The sequence below is a fragment of the Somniosus microcephalus genome, chromosome 8 (genome assembly GCF_052327205.1).
Source record: "Somniosus microcephalus isolate GS21.2 chromosome 8, FLI_Smic_1.0, whole genome shotgun sequence".
Lineage (NCBI taxonomy): Eukaryota > Metazoa > Chordata > Chondrichthyes > Squaliformes > Somniosidae > Somniosus > Somniosus microcephalus.
Genome location: NC_140994.1, coordinates 10,137,471 through 10,163,435, shown reverse-complemented (window position 1 = coordinate 10,163,435; position 25,965 = coordinate 10,137,471). Strand labels below are relative to the sequence as shown.

The 25,965-nt window shown below is 50.6% G+C and overlaps 1 protein-coding gene across 1 annotated transcript in view; it reads right to left on the bottom strand.

The window, feature by feature from the left end:
- pi4k2a (phosphatidylinositol 4-kinase type 2 alpha) overlaps positions 1–19,846 on the bottom strand; it is a 52,993-nt gene extending 33,147 nt beyond the window's left edge. The window contains exon 1 of the mRNA XM_085994224.1: positions 19,227–19,846. Within this exon, the coding sequence (XP_085850350.1) occupies positions 19,227–19,595 (369 nt within the window). The 5' untranslated portion in view covers positions 19,596–19,846. The remainder of the gene's footprint in view (positions 1–19,226) is intronic.
- Between the last annotated feature and the right edge of the window lie 6,119 nt (positions 19,847–25,965).

The window sequence follows — 25,965 nt, the reverse complement described above, 5'->3', positions numbered from 1 at the left end:
CATGCAGGTGCAACAGGCGATTAAGAAGGCAAATGGTATGTTGGCCTTCATATCAAGGGGGTTCGAGTATAGGAATAGGGATACCTTACTACAGCTGTACAAGGTGCTGGTGAGACCGCATCTGGAGTATTGTGTACAGTTTTGGTCGCCCCATCTGCGGAAGGATGTTCTTGCCATGGAAAGAGTGCAACGGCGATTCACCAGGCTGATACCTGGAATGGCGGGAATGACCTACGAAGAGAGATTAAATAGTTTGGGCTTGTACTCACTGGAGTTTAGAAGATTGAGAGGGGATCTCATCGAAACATATAAAATTATGGCAGGCCTGGACAGGCTGAATTCAGAGAGAATGTTTCCAATGGCCGGGGAGCACAGAACCAGGGGCCACAGTCTAAAAATAGCGGGCAAATCATTTAAAACAGAGATGAGGAAGAATTTCTTCACTCAAAGAGTGGTGAGCCTGTGGAATTCCCTGCCACAGAGGGCTGCGAAGGCTAATTCAATAAATATTTTCAAGAGAGAATTGGATATATTTCTGAAGGCTAAGGGGATTAAGGGTTACGGAGAAAAGGCGGGGACGGGGTACTGAACTGGTAAGATCAGCTATGATCTCAGACGAAGATCAGCCATGATCTCATTGAATGGCGGAGCAGGCTCGAAGGGCCGAATGGCCTACTCCTGTTCCTATCTCTATGTTTCTATGAAATGCAAGTCTTTCTTTATACTTCAACCCAAGCGTCCAGTCTTCATGTATCCATTCTGGACAGTAAGTGAACAATGGGGGGACAAAAATCGCAGGCAAGCCCTGATCTTGCCCCCACCAATATCTACACACTTCAAGCCAGGGTCACAGGACTAGCGAGCGGGAGTGGCCCCTTCTCACCCCATCCCAGAGGTCAAGTGCAACATCCCTATTGCTACCCAGTTGAGATCAGCTGAATCAGCACATACCACCAATCAAGCACGGGACCTGCTGGTCTAGATGACTCAACGCTACACCAGGCCTTTACCCATTTACACACCCGCCCCCGCCATAGCTCCAGGCTGGCTCCCTTCAGCCTAACTCCATTTCTGCTCGTGTTACAACGCAAATCAAAACCGAAACCTGGAAGTGAAATTATGAACAGAGAGATCACGCAGGTTATGGGGCTTTTCCCTCCTGCTAACACTCCCTCCTCGGGGCATTCCTCCCCACAGTCAGACCAGTCAGCCATCCTCAGTGGCAGCACTCGTGCCTCAGGCGTGGGTTCAAGTCCCACTGCAGAGACATGAGCACAAAATCTAGACCGACAGTACTGAGGGAGTGCTGCACTGTGGGAAATGCTGTCTTTTGGATGAGACGTTAAAACAAGGCCCTGTCTGCTCTCTCAGGTGGACGTGAAAGATCCCATGGGCACTACTTCAAAGAGCAGGGGAGTTCTCCCCGGTGTCCTGGGTCAATATTTATCCCTCAACCAACATCACTAAAACAGATGATCTGGTCATTATCACATTGCTGTTTGTGGGAGCTTGCTGTGCATAAACTGGCTGCCGCATTTCCTACATTACAACAGTGACTACACTTCAAAAAGTACTTCATTGGCTGTAAAGCGCTTTGGACGTCCCGAGGTCATGCAAAGCTCCATATAAATGCAAGTCCTTTATTTTTATGGCACAGAAGTGGCAACGTGCAAATTTCCACAGCCACAGTCAAAACTATCGCACGTTACAAAGAGGAAGCTTCCCACAGTAGCAGGAGCCTCCATCCAGTATTTGGAGAAACACTTCAGCCGACAGCTCTGCAACGCTACACTTCAAACCAAATTGGTCTTTTGTTATAGAGACAACTGGCGAAGGGCCACAGCCCCCTCAGTGCAGCACAATGCCCTGGCTGAACAAATTCAACAGGACGATAAGTCAGGAAGTAAGGCTGAAGGAGATGCTGTCGCTTTGGTTTCTATTTAAACCCGCAGCACGTTGAGAAAAAGTAAGTGTTTTCACTCAAAGGGTGATACGCATATGCCAGGTTAGGAAGTAGAATCAAAGATGGTGGGGAAACTCCATGGCTGTAATCGAGAAGAGGTCTTGCTCCGCACCGAGGCCAGGTTGTAGCGTACATCTGGAGTTGGGCCCAGCGTGACTCCGGAGCAAAGTGGAGCGAGACTCTCCACCCTCACAGGGCCCCAAGTCTAGATTTACATTACAACCGTAGCATTGGTTTATGTGCAGTGGATGATATGCTGGGTGAGTTACAATATTAAAGACGAGCTTAATGGGCCAATGCATAATATCCACCTACATAGAATGATACAGCAGAGAACGAGGCAATTCGGCCCATCTTTGAAAGAGCTCTCCAATTAGTCCCACTCCCCGTGCTCTTTCCCCACAGCCCTGCAAATTTTCCCCTTTTAGTATTTATCCAATTCCCTTTTGAAATTTACTATTGAACCTGCTTCCACCGCCCTTTCAGTCAGCGTGTTCCACAATGTAGACATACATCTACCTGGATACAATAACTTGTATTTATATAGTGCCTTTAACAGAAAAACCTCCAAAGAACAATGGCTGCCAAAATAAGGCAATATTAGGAGGTTCTGAAAAAGGTCATCAACCTGAAACGTTAACTCTTTCTCGCTGCATGAGCTGCTGAATGTTTCCAGTTTTTATTTTAGATTTCCAGCTTCCGCAGTATTTTGCTTTTGAGATATTAGGAGGGCTGACCAAAAGCTTGGCCAAAGAGGAGGGTTTCAAGGAGAGGGAGATGGAGAGGCAGATGGAGAATTCCAGAAAATAGGGCCTAGGCATTTGAAAGCATGAACACCAGTGGTGGGGCTAGGAGGGGGGAGAGATGCGCAAGAGGCCAGAGTCAGCATTCTTTGGGGGGAGGGAAGCTTGAAGGCTACAGAGATAGGGAGGGGCAATACCACAAGCGATTTAAACACAAGGACAACATTTTTTAAATTTGAGATACTGGGTGACCAGCAGCCAATGTAGGGCAGGAAGGACAAGGATGATGGGTGTGCAGGATTTAGTGCATGATCGGATATGTGTTTCTCGTGTCTTAAGAGGTGCAAAAGTCAAATGTATTGGCCCAATTCCTGCCTCAAATCGACGACAGCGAACTGGTCAGTACATTTACAAACGGATGCATCACATGAACACTTGAATTCCTTTATCACAAATTTAATTTCCATGAGATTTTTATTTTGGGAACGAGAAAAGCCACAAGACCAATGCGATAGATTTCAAACCCACCATATCACATCCCTTCTCACTCCAGAAACAAACATCAGCCCCATTCCAACAGCTTATTTCAGTGCGCGCCCCTGGTATTTGATTCCCCACGACCTGCCTGACTTTACCCCTCGCTTTTAATTTGCCTCTCCTGCTCTTTGCTGTCAGACACCCTTTGCAAAGTTCAAGCCTGTTGCATAAACTGAACTCACTGAGAAGCGGCGGTTTAGAGAAAACAAGCCGCGTGGTTGATGGGTGTTTTAGTGTCTGGGAGGCTGTTTCCGGTGGGGATCCGCAGGGCTCAGTACTGGGTCCCTTGCTTTTTGTGGTATTTATCAAAGAATATAGGGGGTATGATTAAGAAGTTTGCAGATGATACTAAAATCAGCTGTGTGGTTGATTTTGAAAAAGGAAGTTGGAGACTGCAGGAAGATATCAATAAATTGGTCAGGTGGGCAGAACAGCGGCAAATGGAATTCACTCCGGAGAAATATGAGGTAATGCATTTGGGGAGGGCTAACAAGGAAAGGGAATACACGTTAAATGGTAGGACACTGAGTAGTGTAGAGGAACAAAGGGACCTTGGAGTGCATGTCCACAGATCCCCGAAGGTAGCAGGCCAGGTAGATAAGGTGGTTAAGGCGGCATACGGAATGCTTGCCTTTATTAGACGTGGCATAGAATACAAGAGCAGGGAGGTTATGCTTCAACTGTATAAAACACTAGTTAGGCCTCAGCTAGAGTACTGCATGCAGTTCTGGTCACATTACAGGAAAGATGTGATTGCATTAGAGAGGGTACAGAGGAGATTTACAAGGATGTTGCCGGGAGTAGAGAATCTTAGCTATGAGGAAAGACTGGATAGGCTGGGTCTGTTTTCCTTGGAACAGAAGAGGCTGAGGGGATACCTTATTGAGGTGTATAAAATTATGAGGGGCATAGATAAAGTGGATAGAAAGGACCCATTTCCCTTAGCAGAGGGGTCAAAAACCAGGGGGCACAGATTTAAAGTAATTGGGGGAAGGTTTAGAGGGGATTTGAGGAGAAATTTCTTCACCCAGAGGGTTGTGGGGGTCTGGAACACACTGCCTGAAAGGGTGGTAGAGGCAGGACCCCTAACCACATTTAAAAAGTACCTAATGTGCACTTGGGATAGAAACATAGAAGATAGGAGCAGGAGTAGGCCATTCGGCCCTTCGAGCCTGCTCCGCCATTCAATGAGATCATGGCTGATCATCCAAATTCAGTACCCTGTCCCTGCCTTCTCCCCATATCCCTTGATCCCTTTAGCCTTAAGAAATATATCCAACTCTTTCTTGAATATATTTAATAAACTGGCCTCCACCACCCTCTGTGGCAGAGAATTCCACAGGTTCACCACTCTCTGGATGAAGAAATTCCTCCTCATTTCAGTCCTAAATGGCTTACCTCTTATCCTTAGACTATGACCCCTGGTTCTGGACTCCCCGGCCATCAGAAACATCCTTCCTGCATCTAGTCTGTCCAGACCTGACAGAATTTTATAGGTTTCGATGAGATCCCCTCTCAATCTTCTAAACTCCAGTGAGTAGAAGCCCAATCGACACACTCTCTCCTCATACGTCATTCCTGCCATCCCAGGTATCAGCCTGGTGAATCTTCGCTGCACTCCCTCCATGGCAAGAACGTCCTTCCTCAGGTAAGGTGACCAAAACTGCACACAACACTCAAGGTGTGGTCTCACCAAGGCCCTGTACAACTGTAGCAGCACTCCAGGATGCTCTAACCTGCAGGGCTACGGACCAAGAGCTGGGAAGTGGGATTAGGCTGGATAGCTCTTTGTTGTCGGACACGATGGGCCGAAATGGCCTCCTTCCGTGCTGTAACTTTCTATGATTCTATTCACGGGGGCCGAGACCTTGAGCCAGTAAAATACCTATCGCCATTTTCCTCCCCAGACATTTCACTTCACAATTTCCTGTTGGGAGGAGGTGCAATGTTGTTAAATTAGAATTCTGCTTCTCTCCAAAGTACGTCACTTAGCAACTGAGCAGAGGGATTAAAGGGCACAATGGGTCGGCTACGAGGATGATAAGCCAACTGCATTACACAGCACTAATACTGCATCAACAGAGAAGCCTGATGCTCCAGGGCAGCAAAGTTTAAACACCTCATGGTCTGGGTCACAGGTTCCAGTCCCAGAGCTGCCAGCTATTAGTTTATCAGAGACACAGTTTTTTTTTTTAATTCATTCATGGGGATGTGGGCGTCACTGGCAAGGCCCAGCATTTATTGCCCATCCCTAATTGCCCTCGAGAAGGTGGTGGTGAGCCACCTTCTTGAACCGCTGCAGTCCGTGTGGTGAAGGTACTCCCACAGTGCTGTTAGGGAGGGAGTTCCAGGATTTTGACCCAGCAACGATATACTTCTAAGTCAGGATGGTGAGAGACTTGGAGGGGAACCTGGAGGTGGTGGTGTTCCCGTGCGCCTGCTGCCTTTGTCCTTCTAGGTGGAAGAGGTCGCGGGTTTGGGAGGGGCTGTCGAAGAAGCCTTGGCGAGTTGGTGCAGTGCATCTTGTAGATGGTACACACGGCAACCACAGTACACCAGTGGTGGAGGGAGTGAATGTTTAAGGTGGTGGATGAGGTGCCAATCAAGTGGGCTGCTTTGTCCTTAATGGTGTTGAGTTTCTGGAGTGTTGTTGGAGCTGCACTCATCCAGGCAAGTGGAGAGTATTCCGTCACACCCTTACTTGTGCCTTGTAGATGGTGGAAAGGCTTTGGGGAGTCAGGAGGTGAGACACTCGCCACAGAATACCCAGCCTCTGACCTGCTCTTGTCGCCACAGTATTTATGTGGCTGGTCCAGTTAAGTTTCTGATCAATGGTGACCCCCAGGATGTTGATGGTGAGGGATTCGGCGATGGTAATGTCATTGAATGTCAAGGGGCGGTGATTAGACTCTCGCTTGTTGGAGATAGTCATTACCCGGCACTTAAGTGGCAGGTAACTTTCATGCCACACATCAGCCCAAGCTTGAATGTCGTCTAGGTCTTGTTGCATGCAGGTGTGGACTGCTTCATTAGCCGAGGAGTTGCGAATGGTGTTGAACACTGTACAGTCATCAGCAAACATCCCCATCTCTGACCTTATGTTGGAGGGAAGATCATTGATAAAGCAGCTGAAGATGGTAAGATCTAGGACACTGCCCTGAGGAACTCCTGCAGCAATGTCCTAGGGCTGTGATGATTGACCTCCAACGACCGTAACCATCGTCCTTTGTGCCAGGTACGACTTCAGCCAGTAGAGAGTTCCCCCGCCCCCCCACCCACCGATTCCCATTGACTTCAATTTTACTAGGGCTCCTTGATGCCACACTCGGTCAAATGCTGCCTTGATGTCAAGGGCAGTCACTCTCACCTCACCTCTGGAATTCAGCTCCTTTGTCCATGTTTGGACCAAGGCTATAATGAGGTCTGGAGCTGAGTGGTCCTGGCGGAACCCAAACTGGGCATCAGTGAGCAGGTTATTGGTGAGTAAGTGCCACTTGATAGCACTGTCGACGACACCTTCCATCACTTTGCTGATGATTGAGTGTAGACTGATGGGGCGGTAGCTGGCTGGATAGGATTTGTCCTGATTTTTATGGACAGGACATACCTGGGTAGTTTTCCACATTGTCGGATAGATGCCAGTGTTGTAGCTGTACTGGAACAGCTTGGCTAGAGGCATGGCTAGTTCTGGAGCACAAGTCTTCAGCATGACAGCCGGGATGTTGTCAGGGCCCATAGCCTTTGCTGTATCCAGTGCGCTCAGCCATTTCTTGATGTCACGTGGAGTGAATCGAATTGGCTGAAGATTGGCTTCTGTGATGGTGGGGACCTCAGGAGGAGGCCAATATGGATCATCCACTTGGCACTTCTGGCTGAAGATGGTTGCAAACGCTTCAGCCTTGTCTTTTGCACTCACGTGCTGGGCTCCACCATCATTGAGGATGGGGATATTCATGGAGCCTCCTCCTCCCCATAGCTGTTTAATGGTCCACCACCATTCACGACTGGATGTGGCAGGACTGCAGAGCTTCGATCTGATCCGTTGATTGTTGGATCGTTTAGCCTTGTCTATAGCATGCTGCTTCCACTTTTTAGCATGCATGTAGTCCTGTGTTGCAGCTTCCCCAGGTTGGCACCTTATTTTTAGGTACGCCTGGTGCTACTCCTGGCATGCTCTTCTACACTCCTTATTGAACCAGGGTGGGTTCCCTGGTTTGATGGTAATGGTGGAGTGAGGGATATGCCAGGCCATGAGGTTACAGATTGTGGTGGAATACAATTCTGCTGCTGCTGATGGCGCACAGGGCCTCATGGATGCCCAGTTTTGAGCTGCTAGATCTGTTCTGAATCTATCCCATTTAGCACAGTGGTAGTGCCACACAACACGATGAAGGGTGTCCTCAAGTGTGAAGACAGGACTTCGTCTCCACAATGACTGTGCGGTAGTCACTGCTACCAATGCTGTCATGGACAGATGCATCTGTGACATGTAGGTTGGTGAGGACGAGGTCAAGTAGGTTTTTCCCTTGTGTTGGTGTTCTCACCGCCTGTCACAGGCCCAGACTGGCAGCTATGTCCTTCAGGACTCGGCCAGCTCGGTCAGTAGTGGTGCTACCGAGCCACTCTTGGTGATGGACAGACTAGTATGCAGACTATTAGACGCTGTCGGGCTGCAATGGTATGCGGGGTTCCACCAAAGACTCCCTTGGCACTACCACACGTTCTGTGATTGCCGCCATGGAAGGGCATTGGAGGAATTAAAAAAACAAGGTATCCATCAACCCAGTAATATGGTAACACCAACTCGACAATGTAGGCAAGGGCCTCAGAGAGAGACCGCCCAACCCCCAGTAGGAGTAAAATAAAATTGGGAATTACACAGGGGAAAAGCTACTTTAGAGCCATGGAAATGCACATAAAAACATACAACTGTCAGAAATCAAGGCAGTTTGGTAATCTGATAGTCTATATTCATCACTATAACATTCAATCCAAATAGAAAAAAAACAGACTTGCATTTATATAGCACCTTTCATGACCACCGGACGTCCCAATGCGCTTTACAGCCAATGAAGTACTTTTTGAAGTGTAGTCACTGTTGTAATGTAGGAAACACGGCAGCCAATTTGTACACAGCAAGTTCCCACAAACAGCAATGTGATAATCTGTTTTCGTGATGTTGATTGAGGGATAAACATTGGCCAGGACTGGGGAGAACTCCCCTGCTCTTCTTCGAAATAGTGCCATGGGGTCTTCTACATCCACCTGAGAGCGGGGACTGGGCATCGGTTTAACATCTCATCCGAAATACGGCACCTCCGACAGTGCAGCACTCCCTCGGTACTGCACTGGAGTGTCAGCCTGGATTTTGTGCTCAAGTCTCTGGAGTGGGACTTGAACCCACAACCTTCTGACTCAGTGGCGAGCATGCTACCAACTGAGCCAAATATTCATTGACTGCAATATTATTTGTGTCAGGTGAGAATAAGATCCGATTTAGTGGCAATAAACAAAGGGCAGTGGAAGACGATTCAATATTAACTTTCAAAAGGGAATTGGATAAACACTTAAAAAGGAAAAATTTACAGGGCTATGGGGAAAGAGAGCAGGGGGAGTGGGACTAATCGGAGAGCTCTTTCAAAGGGCCAGCACGGGCACAATGGGTCGAATGGCCTCCTTCTGTGCTGTAGCATTCTATATACTTCCAAACATCCAGTGCTCCAGTTGTGGTGAGCAGAGAGTTTAATTTCTTTAATCTCGTGTCACTGAAGGCTGAACTTGCGTCCTCCGGTGCTGTACTCAGTGAAAAGGGTTTAAGTTGGCCTTTTCACCGGGCAATATATATTCTTTAAAATAAAAAGGCTGCAACAAGGACCCATTGATAAGGATTTCACCTCAAGAAAAGGGTTGATTGCATCTAACAGCAAGTACCTCAAAATTTAGCAAGCGTTGAAAGAAACGTTGATGATTGACAGATTACGAGTGAAGTTACTGAGAATTTCCCTTTCAGCTTCTGCCCTCTTGGCCTGAAGTCACAGATGCTTGCCTGCCAGCACCTCTCCCGATTTTGCATGAAGTAGCCTAGATGGTGAGCGTCAGCAGGCTATTCAACCACAGGGGCATTTGCAAGCAAGCCAGATCCTATCCTCACTCGAGATGCAGGCACATCACTTAGCACCAGCAGGAACTTGGCTAACTCCCCCTCCCCCCGGGTGTTGTGGCTAATGACAGGACCAGATTACCCGAACTGAGAACAGTTGTCACAGCCCGTGCCAGTTATTGAACGTGGGACATTTCTGGACTCTGCTTTTTATACAAGTCAGCAATACGATTCCCTGATCAATAAACTTGTTACAATTACAAATTTTACAGTGAGAGCATTGTAGAGCGTCCAGAGAGTCGACATTGATCACACAGGAATCGCTCAGGTACAACACAAAAAAAAACGAACAGTGAGCACTTTAAACCAGATACCAAAGAGCAAGACTGCAAACTAAACTAGCTGCGGACCATAATTACGAACAACTTGTACTTCCCTCTTCAACACAGAAGGAAGCCATTCAGGCCATCATTCTTCTGCTGGAGCTAGCTCCACATTGGAGAACTCTCCTCTTAATCCCATTTCCCTGCACTTCCCCGATATCCTTTAATATTTTCTCCCAAGTGTTTTTCTAATTCTCTATAACGTTGAGAACGACACCACTTCAACACTCACTTGCGGCACACGCAGTCCATGTTCTAAAAAACATTTCTACAGCGCCTTTCACGACCACCGGATGCCCCAAAGTATTTTACAGCCAATGAAGTACTTTTTGAAGTGTCGTCACTGTTGTAATGTAGGAAACGTGGCAGCCAATTTGCACACAGCAAGTTCCCACAAACAGCAATGTGATAATGACCAGATCATCTGTTTTTAGTGATAATGATCAAGGGATTAAATATTAGCCAGGACACCGGGGAGAACGCCCCTGCTCTTCTTCGAATAGTGCCATAGGATCTTTAACATCCACTTGAGGGGGCAGACGGGACCTCGGTTTAATGTCTCATCCGAAAGACGGCACCTCCGACATTGCAGCACACGCTCAGTACTGCACTGGGAGTGTCAGCCTAGATTTTTCTGCTCAACTCTCTGAAGCGGGACTTGAACCCACAACCTTCTAACTCAGAGGTGAGGGTGCTACCCACTGAGCCACAGCTGACATGGTCTGGATGTGTCTGAAACCAACTTAAAAGTGCCAAATGAGAGGGTCCCATGGTTCAGTGCTGATTTAGCTCATTTCAGTGCTCAGATAGGAGAGAGGGAGGAGATGAGCCACAATTAATCACTGTCCCGTTATCCCTACTTAAACGTCAGGCAAGGACAAGATTGGTCTCCGCCACGATACCCACCGTTTCTTGGTCGAGGTATTGGAAAAAAATCAGCACCGTTGTAAAATAACGGAATTTTATAAAAAATTAAAGATCACGATGCAAAAATTGCAATGCCAGACCAGCACTGTACAGCCCCAGTTCTATAATGCAGTTCATAACCTTGACTGATTTAATCTATTCCAAAGTCCAAAATAGACACTGAATCAGTTTCATTTAATGAAACATGGGACAGTCATTAAAGAGCACACAGCATAGTGCAGTGCTGAGCCACAGGGCAAAGGTTTGTCCCATGTTCAACTCTCGCTGTGTGTGAGATAACAGATCTCAACAGTAGGGTTAATGCAATCAGCCTCAGCCACTGGGCCAGGAAAGTGGGGGTGGGGGGAGGAGTGACAAAGACGGCAGGTCGCTGTCCCGTGACCCTACTGTAAGTGCGCTGGTGTGGACATCGGGCAAGTGCAGGATCTGGATCAGCTGTGATGCCTTCCACTGTCAAAGAGTCTCAGCTTGCACATGAAGGATGGAAGGTACCATTGAGCTTCCCCCGCCTGTGGCACAGCAGTCTGCTCCCTCGGGACAGAAAACACACGATGGGGACAGGCATGGGGTTGCTCTTTAGCAAGAGCCCAACTGTGCTTTGTGCTATTCAATCTGCCCCAGCCTGTATAAATGTTGCAAGTCCTGTTAAGCATTGATCAGAGAATGATGGATAACAAGTAATGATTACAGGGCTGTAATCTAATCCAAGGGATCCTGAAATCAAAGTACAAAAGCAATAGTTTGCCAGCAAAACTGCTGTTTGTGGGAGCTTGCCATACATAAATTGGCTACCTCGCTTCCTACATTACAACAGTTCCGAGGTTTTGGGTTGAGTCACCGTAATGGGGAAGCTTGCTATGTTACCGCATCTAGCAACTCATTTAAAATGGCTTTTAATTTAAACAGGAACATAGGAACAAGGAGGCCATTGAGCCCCTCCCACCACTCAATTAGGTCATGGTTGATCTCTAACCCAAATCTATTTACCTGCCTTCGATCATATCCCTCGATTTCCTTACCTAATAAAAATCTACCGATCTTAGTCTTGAAAGTTTCAATTGGCCCCCAGCATCCATAGCCTTTCTGGAGAGAGAGTTCCTGATTTCCACTACCCTTTGTGTGAAGAGGTGCTTGCAGTTGTGGAGAAGCAAAGGGATTTAGGTGTCCATGTATACAAAATCCTTAAAAGCTAGTTCATAGGTACAAAAAAAATAATCAAAAAGGCTAATGGAAAGTTGGCCTTTACCTCAAGTGGGCTGTAATATAAAGGAGATGACGTGATGCTTCAGTTGTACAGAGCTTTGGTCAGACCCCATCTGGAGCGCTGTGTTCAGTTCTGGGCATCGCATCTCAGGAAGGACATATTGGCCTTGGAGGGGGTGCAACGCAGAGTCGCCCAAATGATACTGGGTCGTAAAGGGTTAAATTGAGTACAGGTCACATTAACTTGGTTTATATTCCCTCGAGTTTAGACGGTTGAGGGGTGATCTAATCGGGGTATTTAAAATGTTAACTGTATTCGATAGGCTAGATACAGCAAAACTATTTTGCCCCTGAAGGGCCTGGCTTTAATTTTAAGATATGCTCCTTGTTCTGGATTCCCCCACCAGAGGAAATAGTTTTGCTGTATCTAGCCTATCGAATACAGTTAACATTTTAAATACCCCGATTAGATCACCCCTCAACCGTCTAAACTCGAGGGAATATAAACCAAGTTAATGTGACCTGTACTCAATTTAACCCTTTACGACCCAGTATCATTTGGGCGACTCTGCGTTGCACCCCCTCCAAGGCCAATATGTCCTTCCTGAGATGCGATGCCCAGAACTGAACACAGCGCTCCAGATGGGGTCTGACCAAAGCTCTGTACAACTGAAGCATCACGTCATCTCCTTTATATTACAGCCCACTTGAGGTAAAGGCCAACTTTCCATTAGCCTTTTTGATTATTTTTTTTGTACCTATGAACTAGCTTTTAAGGATTTTGTATACATGGACACCTAAATCCCTTTGCTTCTCCACAACTCCTAGTCTCTCACCATGAAGAAATTATTCCAATTTGTCTTTCTTCGGTCCAAAGTGATGACCTCACACTTGGCCAAAGTGCTAGTTTTGTCCACTCATTTAGTCTGTATGTCCACTTGTAACTTCCTGCTCTCAGCTTTGATAGGCTTTGCAAGGTTTTTTTTTAAATCAGACTCCCTTTTTACACCTCTTAATTTTTTGTATCCCTCTGTTGCTTTTTATAGCTCTCGGCGACTGTGACCATGGCTGCTTAACCGCACAAGAAGTTTTTGCATTATACTTTGAATACTTCTGTTTGTCTGTAGGTTAGAACAGTGACTACACTGCAAAAGTTCAGATGAAAGGTCACCAGCCTGAAACGTTAACTGTTTCTCTCTCCACAGATGCTGCCTGATCTGCTGAGTGTTTCCAGCATTTTCTGTTTTTATTTCAGATTTCCAGCAACCACAGTATTTTGATTTTGCAAAGGTACTCCATTGGCTGTAAAGCACTTTGGGATGTCCCGAGGACGTGAAAGTCGCTAGATAAATTCAAGTTTGTTCATTTGTTTACCCATCAATAGCTGAACCCAGTTTACTGCGGGCAATTCATTTAACATAGAAGAAACATAGAAGATAGGAGCAGGAGTAGGCCATTCGGCCCCTCGAGCCTGCTCCACCATTCAATGAGATCATGGCTGATCATCCAAATTCAGTACCTTGTCCCTGCCTTCTCTCCATATCCCTTTAGCCTTAAGAAATATATCTAACTCCTTGAATATATTTAATGAATTGGCCTCTACTGCCTTCTGTGGTAGAGAATTCCACAGGTTCACCACTTGCTGGGTGAAGAAATTCCTCCTCATCTCTGTCCTAACTGGCTTACCCGGCTTACCCCTTATCCTTAGACTGTGACCCCTGGTTCTGGACTCCCCAGCCATCGGGAACATCCTTCCTGCATCTAATCTGTCCAGTCCTGTCAGAATTTTATAAGTTTCAATGAGATCCCCTCTCATTCTTCTAAACTCCAGTGAGTATAAGCCCAATCGACCCAATCGCTCCTCATACGTCGAACAACTTTGAAGTTTGCCTTACTTAAATGTAAAATCTTGGTTTCCGACTATCTTCTCCCCCTCAATCATTAACATTCATTTACAATACGTTCCCTTACAGATCGTTAATTAATTCTGGTGTGTTCCTCATTACTAAACCTAGTATGGCCGTATCCCTGGTTTCTGCGACATGTGTCCCCGATATCTGAATACATTCCCCCCCCCCCCCCCCCGCCCACAACATCACTAATGCCAAGGGGTCTGCACACAACTCCCCACCTTATTTCGACCCAGCGTTTCCACTGCCTGGTCACCCTCACCGAAATCCTTTCCTGCCGCTGCTGGGATTGTGTCTTTAATCGATACTGTGACTCCTCCTCCCTTTGACTCATTTGTTTTATATCTTGGACAGCACATGTACACGTTGCAAAACCCAACGAATGTGTTATTTGGAGGCAGAGAAGCACTCCCCAAACCGAATTACATACTTCATCAAAAATGTAGAAAGATTAGACTGGCACAGATCAGGTTTCTTACAGTTGAAAGAGCAGAGGTTAAACACACACACTGGTGCTGGATCCCACTCCCTGGGGCTCTGTGGCATATACAGCCAATGCATCCAGCCACCTCTGCCCAGAAACACTTCTGTCTTGAACCCACTTACACCGTCTGCTTCAGCATCCTTCCCTGGCAATTTTATCTGCCTCATTTATTGTCTCAATTTGCAATCCGTGGCATTACACAGAAGCACTGGGCAGGTACTCAGCCCATGGGGTAATTAAACAGAGCTAAGAGGCAGTGACACAGAATTGCTGACAGACAGCCCAGGGCAGATTAATCCCAAGGCTGACTAAGGTTAGCTGAGCTCCATCCAGGGGATCTCGGGCACAATCATCCCGTGTATCCTGTACACTGCTTTCTCACTCCAAAGCTCAGGTTACACTCTCTCCCTAATTCCTTTGTCCCAGAGTTGTGTCATATCACTGCCTGCGTTATTCAACCACCAGGACATACTCTAATTAATCCTGGGCCCAGGATTTATATTTACCACTGGGGATAGATTCTCCTTTGGGCCCACACTCTCTGGAGTTCAGTATCTTGCGTCTCTCCCTTCTCCCCCCTCATATACCGACCCCCTTTCCTTTCTCTTCCCACAGCACGCTCTGCTCCTCTCCCATACTCCCACCTCCTCCTGTAATCGCACACCCCATCAGCTCTCCACTCCTCCTCCCTGCCTCTTAGCACCCTCTCTTAACCTCCCCGGCACATCCTGCCCCCGCCTCGGAACCCTCCCCGGCGTACCTTCCATGGTACACCCACTCTTGCACCTTCTACCCCCCCCCCCCCCCCAACCCCGGTACTCACTCTCTCCTCCTCCTCACGCCATTCTCTCTCCTCCCACCCACCTCCTCTCTCCCTCCTCTCTCCCGCCCCACCTCATTCTCTCCCTCCCCCGGGTCCTCTCCCTCCCCCCCCCCTCTCTCCCCCGGGTCCTCTCCCCCCCCCCCCCCCTCTCCCCCGGGTCCTCTCCCTCGCCCCCCTCTCCCCCCCCGGGTCCTCTCCCTCTCTCCCCCGGGTCCCCCCTCTCCTGCCCCCACCTCTCCCTCGGATCCCCTCTCTCCACCCACCTCTCCCCCGGGTCTCCTCTCCCCCGCGTCCTCGCGCTCTCTTCCCCCCCCCCCCCCACCTCTCTCTCTTCCCCCCCCCACCTCTCTCTCTCTCTCTCTCTCTCTTCCCCCCCCCCACCTCTCTCTCTCTCTTCCCCCCTCCCACCGCCTCACTCTCTTTCCCCCCCCCCACCTCTCTCTCTTCCCCCCCCCCCACCTCTCTCTCTTCCCCCCCCACCTCTCTCTCGTCCCCCCCCCCACCTCCCTCTCTCTTCCCCCCCACCTCCCTCTCTCTTCCCCCCCCCCCACCTCTCTCTCTTTCCCCCCCCCCACCCCCGACCTACCCCTTTCGCCCCCGGGTCCTCTCTCCCCCCCCCGCTACTCAGCTCCCCAGTCTCTCCTCTCTCTCCCCCCCCCCCAACCCCATCCCGTACTCACCCCCCCCAGTCCTCACCCCCACCGCCCAGTCTCCTCTCCCCCGGTACTCACCACCGCCCCCCCCACCCCCAGTCTCCTCTCCCCCTGTACTCACCCCCCCCAATCTCCTCTCTCCGGGTGCTCACCCCCCCCCCCCCAACAAGTCTCCTCCCCCCGGGTACTCACCCCCCCCCCCCAGGTCTCCTCTCCCCGGGTGCTCACCCCCCCAAATCTCCTCTCTCCGGGTGCTCACCCCCCCCCCCCCAACAAGTCTCCTCCCCCCGGGTACTCACCCCCCCCCCCCCAGGTCTCCTCTCCCCGGGTGCTCACCCCCCCAAATCTCCTCTCCCCGGTACTCACCCCCCCAGTCTCCTCTCCCCGGGTGCTCACCACCCCCCCACAGTCTCTCCCCCCCCGGTGCTCACCCCCCCCCCCCAATCTCCCCCCCGGGTGCTCACGCCCCCCCCAATCTCCCCCCCCGGGTGCTCACGCCCCCCCCCCCATCTCTCCCCCGGGTGCTCACGTCCCCCCCAATCTCTCCCCCGGGTGCTCACGCCCCCCCCAATCTCTCCCCCGGGTGCTCACGCCTCCCCCAATCTCTCCCCCGGCACGCCCCCCCCAATCTCTCCCCCGGCACGCCCCCCCCCAATCTCTCCCCCGGCACGCCCCCCCCAATCTCTCCCCCGGCACGCCCCCCCCAATCTCTCCCCCGGCACGCCCCCCCCAAATCTCTCCCCCGGCACGCCCCCCCCAATCTCTCCCCCGGCACGCCCCCCCCCAAATCTCTCCCCCGGCACGCCCCCCCCAATCTCTCCCCCGGCACCCCCCCCCCCCAATCTCTCCCCCGGTACACCCCCCCCCAATCTCTCCCCCGGTACACCCCCCACCCAGTCTCCCCCCCGGTACTCACCCCCCCAGTCTCCTCTCCCCGGGTACTCACCCTCCGCCCCCCCCCCCCCCCAAGTCTCCTCTCCCCAGGTACTCACCCCCCCAATCTCCTCTCCCCGGGTGCTCACCCCCCCCATCTCCTCTCCCCGGGTGCTCACCCCCCCCAATCTCCTCTCCCCGGGTGCTCCCCCCCCCAATCTCCTCTCCCCGGGTGCTCACCCCCCCCAATCTCCTCTCCCCGGTACTCACCCCCCCAATCTCCTCTCCCGGATACTCACCCCCCCAGTCTCCTCTCCCCGGGTACTCACCCCCCCAGTCTCCTCTCCCCGGGTGCTCACCCCCCCAATCTCCTCTCCCCGGTACTCACCCCCCCAGTCTCCTCTCCCCGGGTACTCAATTCAATTCAAATCGCTTTATTGGCATGACAAGTTACATCTTATGTTGCCAAAGCATCAGAAAACGTTCATGTTTGTTCACAAAAATACAGATCTATCCATACAGTGTATAAACAGATATATCCCTGAGTGTATAAATATACTTTCATATAATTTATATATACTCTTTTCTTATATTTACTGGTTGTCCCTCTGTTTATGGCAAGCTGTAACATAGTGTGCCGCTAGTGTTATGCAATTTCTCTCTTCCCCTAGTAGGTATGGGAGTTTTTGGTCGTCATTCAAATTTCTGAATTCCGGGCATATTTTTGTGAATTTTGGGTAGAAATTCTCCCTTATGCCCTGATATTTTCTACAAGCTGTGAGGAAGTGCATCTCTGTCTCCACCACTCCCTGACTGCAGTGAGAGCATATCCTGTCCTCTCTTGGTAGCCGGGTCTGTCTGTGTCTACCTTTTTCGATCGCCAGGCTATGTTCACTAAGTCTGTACATTGTCAAGGTTTTTCTCAGTTTGCTATCCTTTACCATGGTCAGGTAATCAGCCATGTTGTATTGTCTGTTTAGGGCCAAGTAGCAATTGAGTTTGCTTTGGGTTTTTGTTGTTTCTGTCCAATATGACAGATATTTTTCCTTTTGCTTAGCGACGATTGTGTTGGGTCGAATTCTTTGTGTTACGCTGTCACTGTCCTGGGGCTGGTTATTGTTAGTAGTTACTTCACTGAGTCCCAGGACTAGTTGACTGAGGGTATTCTTCTTTATGGTCCTCTCTTGGCATTTCAGGGCTTCGTAGTGATAGCATTGGGGGTTGCTCATTTCTAGGTGTTTCCAAAATTTGGTGGCTCTTTTTTGGATAGTGATTATTAATGGATATTGGCCTAGTTCTGCCCTGCATGCATTGTTTACGGTTTTCCTTTGAGTCCGGAGTATACTTTTACAGAATTCTGCATGTAGGATCTCAATTGGGTGTTTGTCCCATTTTGCAAATTCTTCTTGTGTTAGCAGTCCCCACACCTCACTGCCATAGAGTGCAATTGGTTCAATTACTGATTTGAAAATTTTGAGCCAAATGCTAATTGGGATTTCTATTTGGATTGATTTTTTAATGGCATAGAAAGCCTCACCCCCCCAGTCTCCTCTCCCCAGGTACTCACCCCCCCAGTCTCCTCTCCCCAGGTACTCACCCCCCCAGTCTCCTCTCCCGGGTACTCACCCCCCCAGTCTCCTCTCCCCAGGTACTCACCCCCCCCAGTCTCCTCTCCCCGGGTACTCACCCCCCCCAGTCTCCTCTCCCCGGGTACACACCCCCCAGTCTCCTCTCCCCGGGTACTCACCCCCCAGTCTCCTCTCCCCGGGTGCACCCCCCCCCAGTCTCCTCTCCCCGGGTGCACCCCCCCCCAGTCTCCTCTCCCCGGGTGCACACCCCCCCAGTCTCCTCTCCCCGGTACTCACCTCCCCCCCCCCCCCAGTCTCCTCTCCCCGGGTACTCACCCCCCCAATCTCCTCTCACAATTCACAATTCAAATCGCTTTATTGGCATGATAAGGTACATCTTATGTTGCCAAAGCATCAAAATACATTTATGGTTGAACACATAAACGCGGTTCTATTCATAGAGTGTATAAACAGGTATATCCCTGAGTTTATAAATATACATTCGCCTTGTTTATATATACTCTTGTCTTAGTTTACTGGTTGTCCCTCTGTTCATGGCAAGCTGTAACGTAGTGTGCCGCCAGTGTTACTCACCGGTACTCACCCCCCCCAGTCTCCTCCCCCCGGGTACTCACCACCCCCCAGTCTCCTCTCCCCGGGTACTCACCCCCCCCCCCAGTCTCCTCTCCCCGGGTACTCACCCCCCCCCCAGTCTCCTCTCCCCGGGTACTCACCCCCCCCCCCAGTCTCCTCTCCCCGGGTACTCACCCCCCCCCCCAGTCTCCTCTCCCCGGGTACTCACCCCCCCCCCCCCAGTCTCCTCTCCCCGGGTACTCACCCCCCCCAGTCTCCTCTCCCCGGGTACTCACCCCCCCCCCAGTCTCCCCCCCCCGGTACTCACCCCCCTCAGCCTCTCTCTCCCCCCGGTACTCACCCCCCTCAGCCTCTCTCTCCCCCCGGTACTCACCCCCCCCAGTCTCCTCTCCCCCCGGTACTCACCCCCCCAGTCTCCTCTCCCCCGGTACTCACCCCCCCAGTCTCCTCTCCCCCGGTACTCACCCCGCCGGGCTCGGGGATGAAGTAGCTGCCGCTCGAGCCCTGGCTGATGCGCTGCGGGAGGATGCCGATCTCCTGCGCATGCTCGGCGCGCCGCACCGCCTCGGCCAGCTCGGGCTCATCCGGGAACTGGTTGCGGGCGCGCGGCCCGAGCAGCGGCTGTCGCTCGCGGTGGCGGCCGGCGGTGGCCGGGGAGCCGGGGGGAGAGAGCGCCACCGGGGCCGGCACCCGCACCCCCGCCCCCGGACCCGCACCGCCGGGGAACCGGCTCCCGGAGGCCGGGGAGGGGGACGGCGGCCCGAGCTGGGCCGTGGCGAAGTAGGTTTCGGGCGGCGACTGAAGCGGCGAGCGCAGCGGGCTGGTCTCGTCCATGATGGCGGCGGCAATGATGATGACGGCCCCGCCGAGTGCTGAGGTAATTCGGGCCTGCGGGATGCGGCGACAACCGGGGATCGGGCTCCGAGCGGCCGGCGGGCGGACTAGCAGCTGCCTGTCAGCTGATACCGCAACTTCCGGTTCTATTGGTAACTTCCGGTCTCTCCTTTCCCCCGTGCGGCACTTCCTACTTCCGGCAAAGGAACAGGCCACTTCTGACAGAGGGCTTGGACCTGAAACGTTGATTCTGTTTCACTCTCCACGGATGCTGCCTCATACTGCTGGGAGTCTTTTCAGTGTTTTCTGTTGTTATTACAGAAACAGGCTATTCGGCCCAACCATAGAAACTAGGAGCAGGAGATGTATAGAATGAAGCACCAGGGCCCACAGTGCAACACGGCTGAATGGCAGAAAAGGTTCCTCTTTTGGTAGCACCAAGCTTGGGTTATATATATTGCAAGAGGACAAAGGACTGATAGAAACATAGAAGATAGGAGCAGGAGTAGGCCATTTGGCCCCTCGAGCCTGCTCCGCCATTCAATGCGATCATGGCTGATCATCCAAATTCAGTACCTGGTCCCTGCTTTCTCCCCATATCCCTTGATCCCTTTAGCCTTAAGGAATATATCCAACTCCTTCTTGAATATATTTAATGAATTGGCCTTCTGTGGTAGAGAATTCCACAGGTTCACCACTCTCTGGGTGAAGAAATTCCTCATCTCTGTCCTAAATGGCTTACCCCTTATCCTTAGACTGTGACCCCTGGTTCTGAACTCCCCCGCCATCGGGAACATCCTTCCTGCATCTAGTCTGTCTAGTCCTGTTAGAATTTTATAAGTTTCGATGAGATCCCCTCTCATTCTTCTAAACTCCAGCGAATATAAGCCTAATCGACCCAATCTGTCCTCATACGTCATTCCTGCCATCCCAGGTATCAGTCTGGTGAATCTTCGCTGCACTCCCTCCATGGCAAGAACATCCTTCCTCAGATAAGGCGACCAAAACTGCACACAATACTCAAGATGTGGTCTCACCAAGGCCCTGTACAACTGCAGCAAGACATCCTTGCTCCACACGGGCCTCCTACATAAGATACTAGCTGGGGGAGCCCGGCTTTGCCAGGGCTGTTTTGGGGTGGGCGGTTTAAATCGAGTCCCAGGCTTTAGGGCCCTGTCTGTGTCCCTTTGTGAATCTGCTGCCGGGCAACATTTCTACCTTTTAATACCTTGAAAGATGAAAGTGAAAGTACTTATAAAACGTTTTTGGTAAATCTTATGTTATTTTTAAAAGAGAAACTAACTTTTTCAAAGCTGGATAAGGAGAGTAGTTTGAGCTGCAAGCAGTGAAACAATGGCTGGCAGATCCCTGAGATGAAAACGATTAGTCCCGCCCACACACACACTTAATGCCTTGAAAGATGAAAGTGAAAGTACTTATAAAACGTTTTTGGTAAATCTTATGTTATTTTTAAAAGAGATACTAACTTTCAAAGTAGTTTGAGCTGGAAGCTGAAGTCATGGCACTGAAACAATGGCTGCCAGATCCCCGAGATGAAAACGATTAGTCCCGCCCACACACACACACACCGATTGGCCAACCACCAGGGGACCGTACTGTAGGATTGGTCAATCGTGACAGCACAGGATTGGTCGAACCTTGACGTCAGTCAATCAATGCTAGCAGATAATGAGTTTAATTTTGAAGGTTTTTTGCATAAGGCGCGAACAATTTTCGTCCGACCGAAAAGTAAATACGCTTACCAGCGTCCCGGAAGCGTAAGCTTTCTTCGGAGGTAACGCGCGCGTAGGTACGCCGTATAACTTTCGAGCGCATAGCCGGACAGACGCACACCCGAGGACAGACAGACAGACAGAAGGACAGACAGATAGACAGACAGACAGACAGAACGATTCCTTTATCTTCTATCTTCTATATATATAAATCGGTACTTCTGTCATTCTGTCTATCTGTCTGTCTGTCTGTCATCGCGTGTGCGTTGCGGGTATGCACTCGAAAGTTACAGGGCGTACCTACGCGCGCGTTACCTCCAAAGAAAGCTTACGCTTCCGAGACGGTTTTAAGCGTATTTACGTTTCGGCCGGGCTAAAATTGCGCCCGCGGTATCCCAAAAACCTTCAACATTCCGCTCATTAGCATCTCATTATCCGCTCATTAGCGACAGAGTGACCTCGAGCTCGACCAATCGTACGCCGGGTTGCTGGCGTGTGCCGCCGGGCCAATCGGTGCGCGTGTGGCCAGGCTTTATCGTTCTGAACCGAGGTGAGTCGCCGCCATCTTGATTCCAAACTTTTCCTTTCTTTTTCCCGCTTTCTGCGTCTTAAAAAAAAACGTTGCTTTTAAAACACATATTGTTTTTTAAAAAATGATTTAGAAAGTAATTAACTTATCTAATCTCATTAATTTTCCTACCTTTCCCCGTTTTTCCAGGTAGGCCTAGAAGCCTCGGCGTCTCCTCCGCACCCATGCCCGAGCTAGGCACCTCCTGGACCCACTCGAAGGCTGGAGGGCCGAGCCTCAGCCCAGCGCCGCTAGGTGCGCGCGCGCAGCAGGAGCTGAGACGTCTCTCTCTGCCGGGGCTTGCTGAGCGTCCAGCGTTACCCTGGCAACGGGCGCAATCGGCGGTCTTCACCTCGGGGGGAGGGGGGGGGGCGGCTGCGACCCTCGGGGGGGGGGCCGCGACCCTCGGGGGGGGGGGCCGCGACCCTCGGGGGGGGACGCGACCCTCGGGGGGGCCGCTGCGCGCAGCAGGAGCAGCTGAGACGCGGCGTCTCTCTCTCTGGCTTGGTCAGCGTCACGGTTGCCCTGGCAACCGGGCCCGCCGGCCGAGAGAGACGCCGCGTCTCAGCTCCTGCTGCTGCGCGCGCAATCGGCGGTCTTCACCTCCGGGGGGGGGGGGGGCGCGACCCTCGGGGGGGGGGGTCGCGACCCTCGGGGGCCGCGACCCTCGGGGGGGGGCGCCCGCCGCCCTCCCTCCCCCCCCGCCCTCCATCCCCCCCCTCCCCTCCCCCGCCCTTCCCCCCCGCCCTCCCTCCCCCCCTGCCCTCCCTTCCCCCCCTCCCTCCCTCCCCTTCCCCCCTCCCTCCCTTCCTCCCCCCGCCCTCCCACTCCCTCACCCTCCCCCCCGCCCTTCCTTCCCCTCCCTCCCTCCCCTCCCCCCCGCCCTCCCTTCCCCTCCCCTGCCCTCCCTTCCCCCCCTCCCTCCCTTCCTTCCCCCCTCCCCTCCCCCCGCCCTCCCCCTCCCTCCCTTCCCCCCCTCCCCTCCCCCCCGCCCTCCCTTCCCCTCCCCCTCCCTCCCCCCTCCCCTCCCTCTCTTCCCCCCACCCCTCCCCTCCCTCTCTTCCCCCCAGTCGCTCTCTCTCTTCCCCCCAGTCGCTCTCTCTCTTCCCCCAGTCGCTCTCTCTCTCTTCCAACAACAACATGCCCTCGAAAAAGCCTCGGCACCGCCGGGCACTTCAGCTAGTTATATATATAGATAAGAGCAGGAGTCGGCCATACGGCCCCTGAAGCCTGCTCCGCCATTCAATAAGATCGTGGCTGATCATCGACCTCAACTCCACTTTCCTACCCGATCTCCATATCCCTTGATTCCCCTAGAGTCCAAAAATCTATCGATCTCAGCCTTGAATAGACTCAAAGACTCAGCATTCACTGCCCTCTGGTGTAGATAATTCCAAAGATTCACAACCCTCAGTGAAGAAATTCCTCTTCATCTCAGTCTTAAATGGCCTACCCCTTATCCTGAGACTATACCCCCTGGTTCTAGACACTCCAGCCAGGGGAAACAACCTCTCAGCATCTACCCTGTCAATCCCCTTCAGAATCTTGTATGTTTCAATGCGATCACCTCTTATTCTTCTAAACTCCAGAGAGTATCGGCCCATTCTACACAATCTCTCATCATAGGACAGCCCTCTCATCCCAGGAATCAATCTAGTGAACCTTCGTTGCACCGCCTCCAAGGCAAATATATCCTTCCTTAGATAAGGAGACCAAAACTGTGCACAATACTCCAGGTGTGGTCTTACCAAGGCCCTGTACAATTGCAGCAAGACTTCCTTACTCTTATACTCCAACCCCCTTGCAATAAAGGCCAACACGCCATTGGCCTTCCTTGTTGCTTGCTGTTCCTCCCGTCTTTCCTCGTCTAACTCTTATCAGCATAACCCTCTATTCCCTTCTCCCTCATATCCTTATCGAGTCTCCCCTGGTGAATCTCTTCTCTACCGTACATAGAATTTACACTATAATAAAAACAGAAAATGCTGGAAACACTCAGCAAGTCAGACAGCATCCGTGGACAGAGAAACCGAATTAACGAAGGGTCATCGACCTGAAACGTTAACTCTGTTTCTCTCTGTACAGATGCTGCCTGACCTGCTGAGTATTTCCAGCATTTTCTGTTTTTATTTCAGATTTCCAGCATCCGCAGTAGTTTGCTTTTGTAATAGAATTTACACTGCCTGCCTCTCTTCCGTGGCCACGTTCGCGCCCGGATAGCCCTGGAGATGGAGCACGCGGTGTTCACCGACCCACTCGAGGCCTTCCGCGACCAATGGGCACTGCAGGGACTGGAATGCATTATCACCACTGGCAATGGAATTTTAATTTAATTTATTAAGTTTCCTTTAATATTTTAAGTTACAGTTTATTTGTTTACACCAGAAGAGTACATGGAATTTACAGCACAGAAACAGGCCATTTGGCCCAATGGGTCCATGCCGGTGTTTATGCTCCACACGAGCCTCCTCCCACCCCACTTCATCTAACCCCATCAACATATCCTTAAATGCGTCTGTGCTATTCACCTCAACCACTCCCTGTGGTAGCGAGTTCCACATTCTCACCACTCTCTGGGTACAGAAATATCTTCTGAATTCCCTAATGGATTTCCTGGTACCTATCTTATATTGATGGCCTCTAGTTTTGCTCTTCCCCACAAGTGGAAACACTCTCTCTGTGTCTACTCCATGAAAAACCTTCATAATCTTAAAGACCTCTACTTGGTCACCCCCTCAGCCCTCTCTTTTCCCAGCCTGTTCATCCTTCCCTGATAGGTATAATCCCTCATTTCTGGTACTGTGCATGAGAAACTATATTTATGAGGAGACTCTGGAGATAACAATAACAACATCCTCTTCCGGTGTTGATCCAAACAAGCTCTGGCTGGGGAGGTTTCAAAGAAGGAGGAGTCAGTGTTACCTGTATATATTGAATGCAAGAGGTTGCAGCCCCCCTTTCAGAATGATACCCGGACTTCAAGGTTTAAGATTACATAAATTAGGGTTGTATTCCCTGGAATTTAGAAGGTTAAGGGGTGATTTGATTGAAGTTTTCAAGATACAGTATTTAGGGGAACAAACGTAAAGATCCCACGGCCACTATTTCAAAGGAGAGCAGGGGAGTTATCCCTGGGGCCAATATTTATCCCTCACCCAACATCACTAAAACAGATTATCTGGTCATTATCACATTGCTATTTGTGGGATCTTGCTACTCTTTTTAATTGTCAATTAGGATGACATTGTCATCAGTCAAAATCAAATTAACAAAAGTGCCCCCTTTTTAAAGATGCACAAACAATAAACTTCAAATAAAACAAAAGGAAACTTGTCAAATCAGAATATTATTCCCTGTGTCAACGATGCATAGAATCATGGAAATTTACGGCACAAAAGGAGGCCATTCGGCCCATCGTGTCTGTGCCGGCCGAAAAAGAGCTATCCAGCCTAATTCCACTTTCCAGCTCTTGGTCCGTAGCATTGCAGGTTACGGCACTTCAAGTGCATATCCAAGTCCTTGTGGGATCTTGCTGTGTGCAAATTGGCTGCTGCGTTTCCCTACATTACAACAAGTGACTGCACTTCAAAAAGTTCTTCATTGGCTGTAAAGTGCTTTGGAACATCCTGAGGTCGTGAAAGGCGCTATAGAAATACAAGTTCCTTTTCTTCTTTCTTGCTGCTGTTGGACTTGGCAATGTGGTTTTAAAATGAGCATCTCTAGAAGTGTAAAAGAGGCACCCAACATTTTTGTTCAAAGAATAAAGTTTTCTATCTCAGTCCAATGAGCCATCCATTTATTCTGTTGCTGAGATGTATAAAATGAAGCACCAGGGCCCACCGTGTAACACATCACCACGGCTGAATGGCAGAAAATAGGCAGAAAAGGTTAGGTGTCACCAAGCTTGGGTTATATATATTGCAAGAGGACAAAGGACAGTGAGGTCTGTAGTTCTATAGATTTGAGGTGCGGGAATTGAATGATCTTGATTTCAACACATGGAGCATGCAGGGACGGGAAAGAGGGTACAGAAAGTTCAGAGGCGCACTGACCATATTTTTATATATAT